The following is a 16170-nucleotide window of genomic DNA, read 5'->3' as shown; positions in this document are numbered from 1 at the left end:
GACATTAGTCCCTGGCAGAGCTGGTCAGGGTCTAGTATGACCCTCCAGCTCTGCTGTAGCAGGGAACTCTGGCAGTCGCATGACCTCCCGGCTCCTGGAGTGAAAGTTACACTTTACTTTTACTTTCTAGTACACAGTGCTCATTGAGCACTGTGTACTCGGGGAAGCAGAAGGCAGAAAGGGTTAAATACCCCTCCTGCCTTCTCCTCCGGGTTATCAGCGGTCACTAACAGATGATAACCCGGTCCTCCCTTTGATTGATTGCAGGGCAGCAGGCTTAAAGCACCGCCGTAATTTTACATACGACTAAGCTTTAAGCCCAGGATCAGGCACCGTAAATTTACAGTGCCTGGTCCTAAATGGGTTAAAGGCAGGGTCATTGGAAAGGGCATATGTTAAAATTGTAAAACGAAAGATCTCATTTTACAACGTACAGTATAATTTGACTGTTATGACTGTGTTATCACCAGAAGACTGAGGACTATTGACAGAATCACTGATCTGTTGGAAGTAGGGGGTATTTTTCACAAAAATTGTTTGTAGAAGATAAAACATGGGTAATGCAATGCTGTAGAGAGAAAACATCGGTAATATGATGTCATACAGAGGCAACAGGTACACTTACTATGACTCATAGGGGCTCATGACTCAAGTTCATACTACAGAACTAGTCACTATGTATGCCTCAACATGGCAATGCTTCTAACAGAAAATAGCCCTATAACACGGCATGTAATGAGGTATGTCATAATTTCATTCATGAGGATTATGTAGAAGCAATGAGAAAAAAATGTCTTAATGTCTCAGAGGCACCCATAGAATACTGATCCTTAAACCTGCGCAAATGTATATTTATGGAGGGGGTGTAGCTTGCTGCCTGAGCGATCCAGCCCAGTCCTTGTCCAATTGGCTCTGAGATAGGGCAGCTCTCCTCATTGTAGTTCAGTGGAAGAGAAAAATAATTACTAAAAGTTCTTAAAGGCCTTCTTTGTCTTGGGTTTGGCTTCTTTATCATAATTCTAGCCAAACCCAACTACTCTAAATTAGATGTGTAATTCAATAATCACACTATTACCATAAAATAGACAATTTATTTGTTGTCTATCGTTAATATCAAAATTAACACTGGGCGACAAATAATATGTCTAGTTTACCTTATGATAATTAAAAAAAATTAACAAGAATGAAAAAAAGCATATTTTTTAAACTCTAAACCTAAAAAAAAATTGTCCTTTGGTCCTATAAAAATGCCATAAAAAGAATAACGAATAAAAAGTTATATGCATTAAACTTGATTACTGAGCAGAATCTAGTCCTGAAGACCTAAAATATTCAGGACCTGAACAGTTTACAAAGACCTGTACATGAGGCCTTACTGTAAAGCAATTCTTTCCTGCTATGAAAGAAAGAGTGGTGATAGCATTGAAGATCACCTTCATAAAGTAAACAAGGCATCGAAAAATAGAAATTAATACTAAATGATTGAATAAAAGAAGAAACAGGGAAAAAAAATGGCTAGTAACTAGAGATGAGCGAACGTACTCAGTAAGGCCGATTTCGCAATCGAGCACCGCCATTTTCGAGTACTTCACGACTCGGGTGAAAAGATTCGGGGGTCGCCGGGGGGCGGGGCGTGGCGTGGTGGAGCGGGGGGTAGCAGCGCGGAACAGGGGGGAGCTCTCTCTCTCTCCCTCTCCCCCCCACTCACCTCTCCCCCCCCGCTCACCCACAGCGCCCCCCGAATCTTTTCACCTGAGTTGTGATGTACTCGAAAATCGCGGTGCTCGATTGCGAAATCGGCCTTACCGAGTACGTTCGCTCATCTCTACGTAGTAGCCCATAAATAATATTTTTGGTTATAGCATCCCTTTAAATCCTTGATATTGTAGAGCATTTTATGAGTTTTATGCATATAATTTTTACGTTGAATTTCTGGGTGTTTCATCATCAGCAAAAGTCCCCATCTTAAGGTGGAAGATGTGGTCTCCATTCCAGCACCAAACAAGTTTCCGACCAGTACAGTTAGGTTATCGTTGTGGAAATATTCAGTAGATTCTGGCTTTCCCTGAACAACACAAAAGAACAAAATTATTAAATGCTGAATGATGTTTTTTTTTTTAAAAAAAATTGTTTTTATTAGAGATGAGCGAGCACCAAAATGCTCGAGTGCTCGTTACTCGAGTCGAACTTTCAGTGATGCTCGAGAGTTCGTTTCGAGTAACGAACCCCATTGAAGTCAATGGGTGACTGGAGCATTTTTGTATATGACTGGTGCTCCGCTACGGTTATTATTTGTGAAAATCTTAGCAAATCAACAAAGTCATGTAAAAAACACAGAAATGGATAGGGCAGGCGAGGAGCAACATGCAGGGCTGCATTTCGGGCTCCGAGGTCTCACTATTAAGCCACAATAGTGGCAAGAGTGAGACACCCCCCCCCCCCCCCCACTGTCAGCATAACGATCGTTCTCTTCTGCCACAGCTGTAACAGCTGTGGCAGAGAAGAATGATGTTAGCCCATTGAATTCAATGGAGCCGGCAATACAGCCGGCTCCATTGAAAGCAATGGGCTGCCGGCGATCGCGGGATGAATCTTCGGGAAGGGCTTAAAAATATAAGCCCTTACCTGAAAAAGAAAAAGAATAAAAATGCAGGCCTTCTCTTCAATGAAGCCGCTGCTGCTGCCAGCGACTCCATTGAAGACAATGGTCCGCTGGCACATCTGAATTCTTTTTCAGGGAAGGGCTTTACATATAAGCCATTCCCTGGAAATGAATTAAAAGTGATTTAAAAAACAAAAAAAATAGATACTCCCCTCCCTTCAGCCGGGTCTTCTCCTGCTGTCCCCTGCACTGTGGTGCTGAACTGCTGTCATTCAGCTGAGAGCTGCGCTGAGCCAATCAGAGGCAGCATTCACTCACCTATTCATGAATTCATGAATGGGTGTGAGTGAGATCTGCCTCTGATTGGTCAGGCTGTGACCAATCAGAGGCAGCTCATTCAGCAGGCGGGGATTTTAAATCCCCGTCTGCTGAATACTACAGAGAGCAGTTCAGGAGAACTGCCAGCTGGCCGCAGCTGAACTCCGTCTGCCGGGAGCAGGTGAGTATATATATATATTTTTTATTTTTACACATTTCTGGATGAATTGCAGGGAAGGGCTTATATATTTAAGCCCTTCCCGAAAATTCATTGTGCGATCGCCGGCAGTCCATTGCTTTCAATGGGCTAACATCGTTCTGCCGGGACAAGGTGAGTATATTTTTTTTTTTACTTTTTACACATTTTAGGATGATTTTCAGGTAAGGGCTTATATTTTTAAGCCCTTCCCGAAAATTCATCCCGCGCTAGCCGGCAGCCCATTGCTTTCTTTTTTTTTTTTTTTTTAAATCAGTATTTATTGAAATTTTTCATATAAACATACATACAAGCACGGTATCCACCCTGCTCGTCAAAACATAATATATGCTCTTAGTGAAGCAAATAAAAGCTTGAGCTAGCACGCAATCCCAATGCGGGAATTAACTTAAACGACGCGCCAGGGCACAAGAAAACATTTTCAAAAGGAGAGATAAACAAAGACGTAGACCCCTTATACATAAGAGAAAAGGGGGAAACAAACGGGGGCAGGGGCTAGGGGGGGGGCAAGGAAGGGGTGGGAGTAGGGAGAGGGGGGAGGGGTTGGGTTGGGTTAAGAAGCTCAGTCTGCTCCATGGGGTTTAACTTAGAGCGTATCAGAGAAAAGGCGGTCAGCGGATGAATTCCAGAAAGGAGAAGCCTCTAAGAGGGGGGGGGGTGACGGCGGGGGGAGTTTGGATTACGTGGAGGCCCAAAGTACTTACATTGTACAGGGTCAGTGCAAGGATCTCAGGTTGTCGTCTGCTCCACGTTGGCTCCAGGACGGACGTACCCCACTGCTCACCAGGGGGCCCATGTCTCAATAAATTTATCATGGGTCCCATTCGCCCAGCTTGAACGCTCCTCTAGGTTAGCGAGGAGGTTAACTCTATCCCTCCACAAGTCGACAGTGGGAGGCTCTTTTTGTTTCCAAAGCAAGGGAATTAGGGCCTTGGCAGTGTCCAATAGCAGAGCGATCAATTTGTGTTTGATGGGGTGAAAGGTAGAGGTCGGTCTCCACAGGAGAACCACCCCAGGGGAGAGCGACAGACCAGGTGAAAGCTTTTTCAGAATCTCGCCTACGTCTCTCCAAAAGGGAGTTATACGGGGACATTCCCACCATATATGTAGATATGAACCAGTATCCATCTCGCATCTCCAGCAACTGTCTAATGTAGCTAGTTTGTGGTCATAAAGCCATTGTAGGGTTCTATACCACCTTGCTAGAAGTTTGTAATGTGATTCCTGAGAGGTGACGCAAGGAGAGAGGCCAAACGCAGTCTTTAATATGAGCTTAGTCTCACTAGGAAATAATGCTATATGAAGTTCTCTCTCTCACGAGGTGAGGAAGGCAGGCTTCGCAGGCTTTGAGGGGGAAATAAAGTGTTTGCGGATGTAAGATATTTTTCTAGAATTGGGGGAAGGCCCCTCAATTACCGATTCAAATGGGGTGAGTGGTCTGGGGGTTTTGCGTGATTTCAGAAAGTCATTTAGGATTTTAAGCAGATGGGTAGAGACGAGGAACGAGAACGTGCGACCCGGGAGAAGGTCATCTAGGGAGCAAATGGGGGCCGCATTTGCTAGGGACAAAGCATCTTCAAAGTTTTTATCGTCTAGGGTCTTCCAGACTCCCGCGGAGCAAGAGTCTATCGATAGGCCCATGAATCTATGTAATGCTGACAGGGGTGCAAATGGGGAAGGGCCAGGGGCGAGAGTATTCCCTAGCGTTGCCCAGGTTTCTATTACACCTCTTAAAAGGGGGTTGCTTCTCTGTCTTCCCCTACCTCTCCCCCGCGGGAACCACATATCCTCAAAGAAGGTGGGACCGTAGGCTCCCTTAGCCAGGGACTGGATCATAGGGTCCTTAATCGGGTGGACCAGCTCTAACCAGTGGTTGAGCTGGGTAGCCAAACAAAGCTCCCGCGGGCATGGCAGGTCCACTCCACCTTCCGATCGCCTCTTGATGAGTAGACAGTGAGCAAACCTGGGTCTCTTGCCCGACCATAGGTATCTGGAAAAAATTGTGCGTAGAGCCTTGAAAAAACTGGAGGGGATGTGGATCGGAAGAAGTCTTATTTTGTATAGGATAATAGGGATAATGTAAGATTTCAATATATTTTTTCTTCCTAGCCAACATATGAACGGGAGATCATAGGAACGCAGTAATTTTTTAATTTTCGGCAATAGCGGGGGGAAGTTAGTCTGGTACAGGTCATAGGCTTTTTTTGTATGCTTAATGCCCAGAAATTCCATGTTTGTGTCCATCCAGGCAAGTGGGGATCTATTTTTAATGGCCTTAAAGCGATTGAGAGGTATTGAAATATTTAAGGCTGTCGACTTGGCCAGGTTAATTTTAAAGTTGGAAAGGGTTCCAAAGTTCTCGAGAAGGGAGATGAGACGGGGGAGGCCAGATTCTGGATTTGTAATGAGGAATATAATATCGTCTGCATAGGCAGTGGCCATGAGGGTCTCTCCCCCTACTCTTAGTCCTTGTATCAGGGGGTCTAGTCTGATTTTTTGAAGGAAGGGTTCAAGTGCCAGTATGAATAAAGTAGGGGATAGAGGGCACCCCTGCCTCGTGACGTTATTTATATTAAATGCGGGGGAAAGTGAGTTGTTAATTTTGAGTCGCGCGTGGGGCATCGCATATAGGGAAAATATTGCTGAAACAAATTCCGGCGGGATGTTAAACTGCCTCAGAGCTTGCTCCATGTACAGCCAATTGACTCGGTCAAATGCCTTTTCGGCGTCTGTGCCGACAAAGGCGAGAGGTATATTATGTGTTTGGGAGTATTTCGCTGCATGGAGGAGCCTGAGGCAACTGTCTCTGCCCTCCCTTCCCTTAACGAAGCCCGATTGTTCTGGGTTGATTAGCTTAGTGATGAATTTTTCGAGTCGTTTTGTCAGAATCCTGGCCCAGAGCTTCATATCGAAGTTAATGAGGGAAATAGGGCGATAGCTCCCGCAGGATTCGGGGTCCTTGTTTTCCTTAAAGACAAGAGCAATATGAGCTTCCTGCGCCTGTCTTGGGAGGGGAGTTCCCTGGAGGAGTGAGTTAAAGAGCTCGGTTAGCTTTGGTATAAGAGTGGTTTTAAATGTTTTATAATATATAAGAGGGAAGCCGTCTGGGCCTGGGCTTTTGCCCGGAGGAGAAGTACTAATGAGATCTTCAATTTCCTGGGAGATAATGGGAGTCAAAAGGGAGGCAGCCTCTTCCTCATCTAATTTAGGGAGGTCGAGTTCTTTGAGGAAAGAGTCAACCTGTTTCTTGAAGTTGATAGTAGCGTCGGGGGAGAGGGGATCGCGAAGATTGTAAAGGCGGGAGTAGAAACTTTGGAATTCCCTAGCGATTTCGGGTGTGGAGGAAACTCTATGGCCTTCTGCGGTTTTAAAAGTTTTAATGAAATTTCTAGTTCGGGCCTTTTTAATAAGTGCAGACGTATATTTACTACCCTTGTTCCCCTGTGCATAGGTGGCATGTCTGAGGTAAAGGTGTTTTTTGTTGTACTTGGATTCAAGTATGAGTTTGAGTTCCATTCTAAGGGACGCCAATTCCTCAGAAGAGGTCTTACACAGGGAAAGTTTCACAACGCGTTCAAGTTTGGAGATTCGAGATAGTTTGTGGTCGATTTCTTTTTGCTGTTTTTTCTTTGCTCTAGAACCAGCAGCAATCAAGAGACCTCTTGTAAAGGCCTTATGGGCCTCCCATATTACAGGGGGAGGGATATCGTCTGACTTATTTAGTTGAAAGAATTCTTCTAGCCTTTCCTTAAGCTGCAGTCTTTCCTCTTCTGAGTCCAGAAGGGAGGGGTTGAGTCTCCAGCGCCATTCGCGAGGGAGGAGGTTCGGAAGGTGTAGGTCCAGATGGACCGGAGCGTGGTCCAAAATTACTATAGGGTCGATTGAGGCCTTTTCTACGTGTTGGAGGAGGGGGGAGGACACAAATACATAATCAAGGCGTTGGAAGGAGGAGTGGACCCGCGATAGGAAGGTGTAGTCCCTAGAAGTCGGGTTCAGAGATCTCCAGCTGTCTACCAGATCCAACTCGGAGAGGGAACGAATGAGTTTGCTCAGTTTCCTCTGGGATATGTGCGATTTCCCTACCGAGGAGTCTAGCAGGGGACAGAGAGTGAGATTTAGGTTGCTGCTGAGAATAATCAGGCCGTTAGCGAAGTGTTTAAGTGTCTCTAAGTGTTTAGTCAGCCAAGCTACCTGGTCAGTATTTGGAGTATATAAGTTTGCAAGGGTTATTTTGGTATTGTTAAGCAGTCCTCTCAGGAAGAGAACCCTACCTTCCTCATCCAAGTGGCAAGCCTCGCAAGTGAAATTGAGTGATTTGTGTAGCAAGGTGGAGACCCCTTTTGAGGCGGATGATGGGTGAGAGTTGTGGAAGGCAAGTGGATACTGCTTACCCGGTAGGGCCATGCATCTGTCTCCCCTTAAGTGGGTCTCCTGCAGGAACAAGACTCCAGAACCGTATCTCTTTAACAGCAATGCTATGTGGTGCCTCTTAGCTGGGGAATTCAAGCCATTGACGTTAAGTGTGGTGACGCGAAGGAGGTCCTTCATGTTGCCAGGACAGAGCAGACGAGTATTTCTCCTGCTTGAAGGGAAGAAGAGGAAGAAGAGTTACCCGCTTGACAAACTATGTCGTACAGAGCTTGATTTACCTCTACTTTAGCCAAAATGCAGGCAGAGGCTAAAGGGAGTGGACTCGGAGAGCAGGAGGGGTGGTAAGGAAAAGAGAGGGAGGGGGGGTTGGGGTATAGGGGTGGATGGGTGGTAGAAGTAGGAGTAGGAGACGGACAGACAAAAATTACAATCACGTGAACAGATAGTAAATTAGTGACACCCAGTCCAGGTGGGTGTGGACTAGGGTCTAAGTGGGAGCGAGTTGTCTATGCTTTAAAATCAAAGGACAGACAACTATGAAATCAGCCTGGTCAGACAGGCGCTCACCGGGTCATTTAACATTGAATGAACAGATGTAACAGTCGCGGAAAGAGGAAACCTTCTTAAAGAAGAGAAAGGAAAAGGAAAAGGAGAGGGAGAGGGAGGAGACAAAAGTTAAACAATGCAACAGCAATGCACAAGTCAGCTGGGCTGATGAGTAGAGAGGGCAATGCCTATCTTCTCTGGACCACTTGATGGGTACCGAGACCCCATAGGGCCTGGTCAAAGGGGTAAAAAGCAGACAGACATGTTGCTTCGAACAGTCCTGAAAACTAGGTCCTTGAGGGCAGTCCAGCTGAGTGCAACATCAGACAAAGGAAAGAAGAAGGTGCGCCTTCTTGCTCAGGTATCCTGAATGGTTGGAGGTTCCTTCATCTTCTTTCTTTTTCCTTTGGGGGACTTAGAATTACCAGCCACCTGCCGTGCTTCAGGTGGAGAAAGCTTAGGCAGGCTTGGAAACTCAGGGAGAGGTAGCCAACAAGGCAATTCTATAGGGTCCATCTCCAGGTGCTCCCAGCAGCTGCTAAGATCCTCTGGGGAGCGGACAATGAGTCTGCAGTTTTTATAAAATATGCTGATGCCGAAGGGAAACAGCCAGGCATAACGTATGTCTCTCGCTCTTAGAGCCTCCAGGAGGGGGCGGAGGATGTGGCGTTTTGCTAGGGTGGCCGGGGAAAGGTCTTGGTAAATCTGAATAGGGGAATCCCCGTACCTAACACCTTTGCTGAGTCTTGCGGCTTTTAGTACAGCAGAAGTGTCCTGGAAAGACAGCAGTTTGCAGACTACATCCCGGGGAGGATCTGCAGGGGGGGGGGGTGTCTGAGAGCCCTGTGCACCCTTTCAATGGTTATTGAGGCTGCTCTGTCTGCACCAAGGAGCTGTACAAAAATTTCTGAGGTTACCTTGTGCAGAGACTCAGTGGCCCAGGTCTCAGGGAGTCCCTTGAATCGCAGATTGCATCTCCTGTTGCAGTTTTCCAGGTCCTCCTGGAGGATAAGTGCACGGTCCAGACAGTCATGATGTTCTTTTAGTATATTGGCAGTGGCTAAAGCATGGGAGGTATAGGAGGCTGAGGCAGTCTCTAAATCTTCTACCCTGCGGCCCATCTGTTTGATATCTTCTTTTATTTCTGTGAGATCAGCCATGATAGGGTTAAGGGCATTAGATATTAACTCCCTCATAAAACCACGGGACACACTCTCAGAGTCCTCCTCGTCCGAGGAAAGGTCCCCCTCCTTACTGTGAGCTCCAGCAGGTCCCTGAGCCAGTGCCATCTTGGAGGACAGATGTGGAGAGCGGGAGCCTTGCTCCTTTAGGTAGCCTTGCATGCCTGTCTGATTTTTGGATGATTTGGGGGTGCAGGGTTGTTCTCCTCCCTTGTCCCTCGCGATCCTTCTCATTTCCGCGGCTGTGGATGATGCGGGGAGACCTCGGGGAGCACTGTGCTGAGGGAGCTCCGGTCTCAAGCAGCCATGTTGCTCCGCGGCCAGGCTCCGCCCCCAGCCCATTGCTTTCAATGGAGCCAGCTGTATTGCCGGCTCCATTGAATTCAATGGTCAGTGCTCGTTTAATCGAGACGAGCACCGCGTGGTGCTTTTCTCGAGTAACGAGCATCTCGAGCACCCTAATACTCGAACGAGCATCAAGTTCGGACGAGTATGCTCGCTCATCTCTAGTTTTTATCGAATTTTTGACAATATTTTAAATATAGAGAACAAAACATTACTTCAGTATATGCATATGGATTGATACAATCTCAAGTTAAATTGTTTAAATTGAAACAGATCCGTGTTTTCTTGGCTATAATCAATGAGCTTAGATCTGCGAAGATGAAATTCATATTTATTCTGCATGAGGCTATATAAACGAAAGTGTGAGTTTTTTAAATCTGATAAGGTTTTGTCCGAAAAATTGTTTTTATTTTAAACCTCTAGTTGTTTAATATGTAACAAGAGGTCATCTATTTCTTTCAATCTTTTTTCTTTTCGTACGCTGCTTTTTGAAGAACGTGGCCTCTTATCACAGCTTTATGGGCACATCAGATAGATGAGATTGAAATGTTGCCTATATCATTTAGAGAGAAATACCCTTCCAAATGCTTTCTGGTTTCATCCGAAAATTCCAAGTCATTGGGAAGAGAGTTGTTAAGCCTCCAAGGTAAAGATGGGGCTAGGTTAAACACCTTGTTGACAGCCAAGGAAACAGGGGCATGGTCAGACCAAGTTATAAGACCTATGTCAGACAAGTGAGATTTCTGTAGCACCCATTTGTCCACTAGAATGTAGTCGATTTGAGAGTATATTTTGTAGGGGTATGAGAAGAAGGTATAATCCCTCTCCCATGTTGTATTTTGCAAACATCATATAAATCATGTTGAAAAATAAGGTCTTGCAGTTCTTGAGCATTACCAGCAGGGAAGGAGTCACTTTTATCTAGAGAGTTATTGGAGACAATATTGAAATCACCGCAAACAATCAAAGCCCTTACTCAACACTTGGGATACACTCTAGAACTACCCGGAAAAAGGTGCATTGTTTAATATTGGGTGAATAAATTGTAAGAATGGTGTATGGAATGTTGTTGATCAGGCAAGACAGTATAATAAATCTTCCTTCCTCATCCGCAACCAAATTAGGCATTGGAATGCTACTGTCTGCTTTATGGCTATTAGAACACCCCTCTTTATATTGATAGCATGGAAATAAAAAATATGTGGGAAATTTTTGCTTTGAAGTCTAATTTTATCCTTTTCATTTAGATCCATTTCTTGGGCGCAGAGAATTTCAGTTTGCTGTTAAGGCCCTTTACGTTCAGTGATGTAATTTTTATAGCCATGAGATAGGGTGAGGTAATTCGTGCTGTATCTGTTGGAACCGTCCGCACAATCCCAGTCCCAAGAAACCACCCAGAGGAGAGCAATAAAGGACCATGAAAGACATAAATTTGGGTAATGACCTAAAGTTATCAAATATCTAAAAATTTACCAAATTCTCTATAATGAGCTGGGTATCTTGACCACAAATATAAACAACAAATGTATAAGAAGTATAACAAACAATTAACAGTCCTGGTTCTATATGAACCAGAGTGGGTGCTATAAAAAAAGCACATGAATGTATCTAAGATGGGGGGATGATAAACTACATGAGAGAATGAAGTGGGGCTTTATCGCCAAAAGAAGAAAATGGAGTAGTGAAAAGGATTGAATGGGTAGGCCGAGGCACGAGATAGGTTAATATAACTTTTTGGGACATTCAGGGATCCTCTTAGAAAATAAACAGTTAAAAGACATTTTGTATTCATAGAGAAGACTTAGAGAGATGGTTTGGTGAGGTTTTGGACCATTCTTGATTTAGGGTTGGAGGACGTTCTTTTGGAGGCGGTTCAGTCTCTTCCTTCAGCAGGGTGAGAGACCACTTGGAAAACACAATTTCTGCTTGTTTGGGGGAAGAAATCACATAAGAAGTCACATTTTTGAAGATCAGGAGCTTCACGGGAAAGCCCCAATTATACAGAATTTTTTCCTCTCTTAGGACTCTTGTGAATCTTGCAAATTCTCTTCTTCTGGCAAGTGTAGCAGGAGAGAGGTCTGCGAACAGTGATATGTGCTGGAAGCAGTCTTGAAGGTCTTTAATTTGTGATGAAGCTTTCAAGATAGTGTATTTGAAATGATAGAAGTGCAGTCTTGCGAGAACATCTCTGGGTACCGTAGCTGAGAGGTTTTTGGGTTTAGGTACCCTATGAGCCCGGTTGATCAGGAGTTTGGATTGCGGTGCATTGGGAATTATCGCAACATAGAGGTTGGTGACAAATTCCACTAGCTGTGAATCCCTTATGGTTTCAGTGATGTTTCTAAACTTTCACTTATTAATAATTGTAATGGTGCATATCTTACCTCTTGCTGTTTGGCTAGGAAGGCATCAATAAGGTTCCTCTGGTCATTTACATCCAGTTCTTTCCTCTGTTTTGTAAATGTTGCTCTTACAAATTTCTGAAACTCCCTGACGTTCTCAAAAATTGTTCTGTGAATTCCGGGGAGCCGATCCATCAATGATGGAAAACTGTTATACAGCTAGAAAAGCACATACATAAGTAATAATCTTTACTAACACAAACCGTAATAATAAGAGCTATTAACATTCATGTCGTATACACAACAGTTAAAGGGGTTGTATTTTATAACAGTTCACCACAAGACTGTATTCAGGTCTTTCGCTCCAATTGCCATCTCTTCAGACCCCCCAACCTCCACGTGCCTCCTGGAATTCGGACAAGTACAGTTTAACCATTCATACTGCTAAGCCCAGTGATTAGCTGCAGAGGTCATGAACGGCTCATGGTTGTGTTACCAAGAAGTAAGTGGAGACTTGGGGGATTGCAGCAGTGGGTGGAAGCAAAATACATGAGTATAGTCTTTCATATTACAGCCTCCCACTACTAAAAATTAAATCTGCTGGACAACCCTTTTAAATCCAGTCCTGTAATCTTTAAAATAATATTTTAATTTCTACAAATAAGGGTTATCCCAATAAACTTTTTCAATATAGAATTTCCAGTCTACCTTCTGTATCAATTTTTCTCTATTTTCAAGATCTCTACATGCTGTCTTTCAAAAAGAACCTTTATTGGGGGGTGTGGCGTGTATGCCGACCAAACTGGACACATTCCTGTGAGCTCAGCTCGGGAAAATCCTTCCAAAACGAAATTTCAGCAGTCTAGGTGAAGATTCAAAGCTCCAGAAGAGCGTCACCCTTACAGCCTGCTGCTATGACCAAGAGAAAGAACTCCAAAGCCCTGCCGCAATGGGTGGCTGACTTAGCTTGTGGCGCTGGCCAGGATTGGTCCACGGCTGCAGCTAGCCAACCTCACCATCGGCATCTTCAGCTGGGGAAGAGACAGTGGCTGCTTCCCCTCCCGTCAGAGCTGTTGCTGCCACTGAGAGAAGGGACATCAGAGACGCCGCTGTCTATCTGCAGAAGCAGGCACCGGAGGAACAGCACCAGAGGAGGGTGAGTGAGGCTGTCATAACTCACACTGACTGTAGTGTGGCAGGCAAGATGGCGCACATCCATAGCACTCAAAGGAGCATTAACTATTCTCCTTCTGCAAGCCCTGAGAAGCAGAGGCCTAGGATGTCCTCTCCTTCCTCCTCACAATCCATCCTGACTTTGACAGAGGACCCTATTATAAACCTCACTTCTACAAATCAGCCAGCCTCAGAGGATTTCATTTGAGAATATGGTGGAGGTTCTTAGAGGATCTACTCAAAGGGACTTTAACTATTTGTCCTCAACAGTTAATTTCTCCATACAAGAGCTAGCTGACTGCACAGACCACATAGAACACAAAATGGGAGAACTGACTACATTGCATAGTAGTCTAATTGATGTGCATTATGCCCTGGAGGGAGAAATGGCATCTATCAAGAGTAAGCTAGTGGATCTTGAGGACAAAAGCAGACGCAACAATATTAGGTTCCGAGGAATACCGTAAAATATTAGCCAACTCAATTTGAAAGACTTCCTTTTCAAACTTATGTGCTCAATTCTTTCAAACAGCCCTGAGCGAATAATTGATAGGGCTCACAGATTGCCCAAACCCAGCTTTCTCTCATCAGAGGTCCATGGGGATGTTATAGGGAGGATTCACTTTTTTCATGTAAAACAGGCCCTGATCTATAGATCACGGAAAATGGCCACCCTGCTTAATCCATATTCAGAAATCCAAATGTTTACAGATCTATCCCAATCTACCATCCAAGCCAATAGAACTTTTGCACCTGTCGCAACAGCATTGTGTTATGCAAAAATTCAGTGCAAATGGGGATTCCCCACCAAACTGCTCATCCACAAAGATAAATCTCGTCATACAATTGCTACCCCTCAAGAAGAAGGAAAACTCCTGTCAGTGTGGGGTATATCATTGCCAAAAAATCTGCAACTCCAACAATCAAGGAGATCTGAGAAAGTCTCTAAGTCCTGGTCCAAACCTACTCAGCCATAAAAGCCTTCCTGTGGGCTCTCCCTTTCCAGCTGTTATATATTTATCTTTGTCTTACTGGAACAGTATGTAATGATTTCACTAAGGAAGGCCGACTAACATTAGGAGAACTTTTTCAATGTTTCCCCCCAAAATTATGTAGGTATTAAGTCCTACGTTTCTGTATGCCTTATCTATCTGTTCTGTTTTCCAGTTTTATATCTGCAGGTGCAGAAAGTCTCCACACTGCAAAGGTCCTGCCATGTTGGTTTCAGTATGTAGTTCCAACTATTTGTTTTCATATGTTTGTCCAGTCATGATTCAGATTCACAATTTGAGTGACCTGTATAGTGGTCAATATGGTACTTAAATTTCTGTCCCAAAAGGTGAGGGGGCTGAATATGCCCTTTCAAAGGGCTTCTGTTGGGAGAGACGCTAGGTCGGTAGGAGCAGATGTGATTTCCTTGCAAAAGACGCTTTTTTCATCCACAGCATGCCCAAAATTCTGTAACAAAAACTACCTCTAAATATTTATGTCATGCGCTCCAAAAAAACATACATGGGTATTGATTGCTTTTAATGCTAATGTGAACTTAGTACTTAGAGAGCAAATTCGAGATCCTAAAGGAAGGTACTTTATCCTAGCAGGCACCATAAATGAAAGTCCCATTACTATAGCAAATATCTACGCCCCAGGTACGCCTAGATTTCTTTTCTAAACAAAATTATTAAAAAAGTAAGGAAACTGCAAGGAGGAAATTTGATCATGTGTGGAGATTTTAACATTACTCCAGTCAGAATGATTGATTCTACAAACACACATAGGTACTCCCCTTTACGGTTACTGTAGCTACATAAGGAGGCATTATATGACTCGTTCAAATGCCTTAACTCCTTCTCTGAGTTCACTTTTTTCTCCCCTTGGCATAAATCCTTTTCCCACATTGACCTTATATTAGGAGACAGATGGACATTACCCATAATCCGTTCCTCAGAAATAGGCACAGCTACCTGGTCAAACCACTCTCCAATATATTTAAAAATAGCCTTGCGGGCCCACGGGGAAATGCAAAAATCTGGCGGAACAATATATCCCTTATCAAGGCCCCCAAAAACAAAGCCTTGATATTCAAAGCTTTAAAAGAGTACCTTAAACTAATTGTAAGCCCTGAAACAAACACCCTTACCCTGTGGAATGCTCATAAGGCGGTAGTTAGAGGAATTTTGATAAAGTTAAATGTGCAACAAAAGAAGCAAGAAAAAACAAATCAATAACTTACTTAAACAAATTCAGACGCTAGAATTAAAATTGCAAAAATATCTGTTAGACTTTGACCAAATGGAACTAGCATGGTTTAGGAGAAAATTTGTGATTAATCCTCTTAGAAGAACACAACAAAAATGTGGAGTTTCTGAAAGCAAATTTTTACTCCTATGTAACAAAGCATCCAAATTAATATCGAATTATGCAAAACAAAAACATATTAAGGCTAAAATTCCCTATCTACTAAAACCAGGCAATCCAAAAATGAAACTCACCAACTCACAAGACATAGCAGATGAATTTAGTTCATTTTATACAAAACCTTACAACTTAAAAAATGATCCGTTATCTCCTCAACCAAATTTGTCCATTATCAATGATTTTCTGCAGAAGGTGGCTCTTCCTAAAGTGGATGATAAATGCCAGGCCTTGGACAAACCCATCTGCACTGAGGAGGTTAGTCAAATAATAAAACAGCTAAAAAAAAATTAAATAGCCAGGTCCAGGTGGCTTCTCAAATAAATATTATAAGATTTACGTCCAAATACTTAGCCCTCATCTTACAGAAACTTTCAATGAAGCAATGACAAGTATTTTCACCATCCCTAAGCAGACAGACTCCCCAGCTAATTTAAGTGCATTATCCAACCCCTTCCAGATAACGAATGGTACACGGCAGGGCTGCCCGCTCTCTCCTCTCCTATTTATAATAGTCATGGAGCCCATGGCAGAATTAATCATAACTTGTTCAGAAATTGGAGGTATCCCGATGGGATTCAGACAGTACAAGATCAGGTTACTTGCCGATGACATGCTTCTATCTCTAGTAGACCTATTAAATTAGCTGAGAGCGGTAAA

General features: G+C 43.8%; 2 protein-coding genes across 2 annotated transcripts in view; both read right to left on the bottom strand.

Annotated features, from left to right (window-relative positions):
- Positions 1-16170, bottom strand: part of LOC136620599 (cytochrome P450 2C14-like) — a 274638-nt gene that overhangs the window by 236424 nt on the left and 22044 nt on the right. The window lies entirely within an intron of this gene.
- Positions 1-16170, bottom strand: part of LOC136620675 (cytochrome P450 2C5-like) — a 55561-nt gene that overhangs the window by 17381 nt on the left and 22010 nt on the right. Inside the window, exons 6-7 of the mRNA XM_066595614.1 lie at positions 11965-12141; positions 1924-2065 (exon numbers count right to left, since the gene is read on the bottom strand). Of these exons, the coding sequence (XP_066451711.1) occupies positions 1924-2065; positions 11965-12141 (319 nt within the window). The remainder of the gene's footprint in view (positions 1-1923; positions 2066-11964; positions 12142-16170) is intronic.

Source organism: Eleutherodactylus coqui, chromosome 1 (assembly GCF_035609145.1).
Source record: "Eleutherodactylus coqui strain aEleCoq1 chromosome 1, aEleCoq1.hap1, whole genome shotgun sequence".
Taxonomy (NCBI): Eukaryota; Metazoa; Chordata; class Amphibia; order Anura; family Eleutherodactylidae; genus Eleutherodactylus; species Eleutherodactylus coqui.
This window is presented reverse-complemented; position numbering and strand designations above follow the sequence as displayed.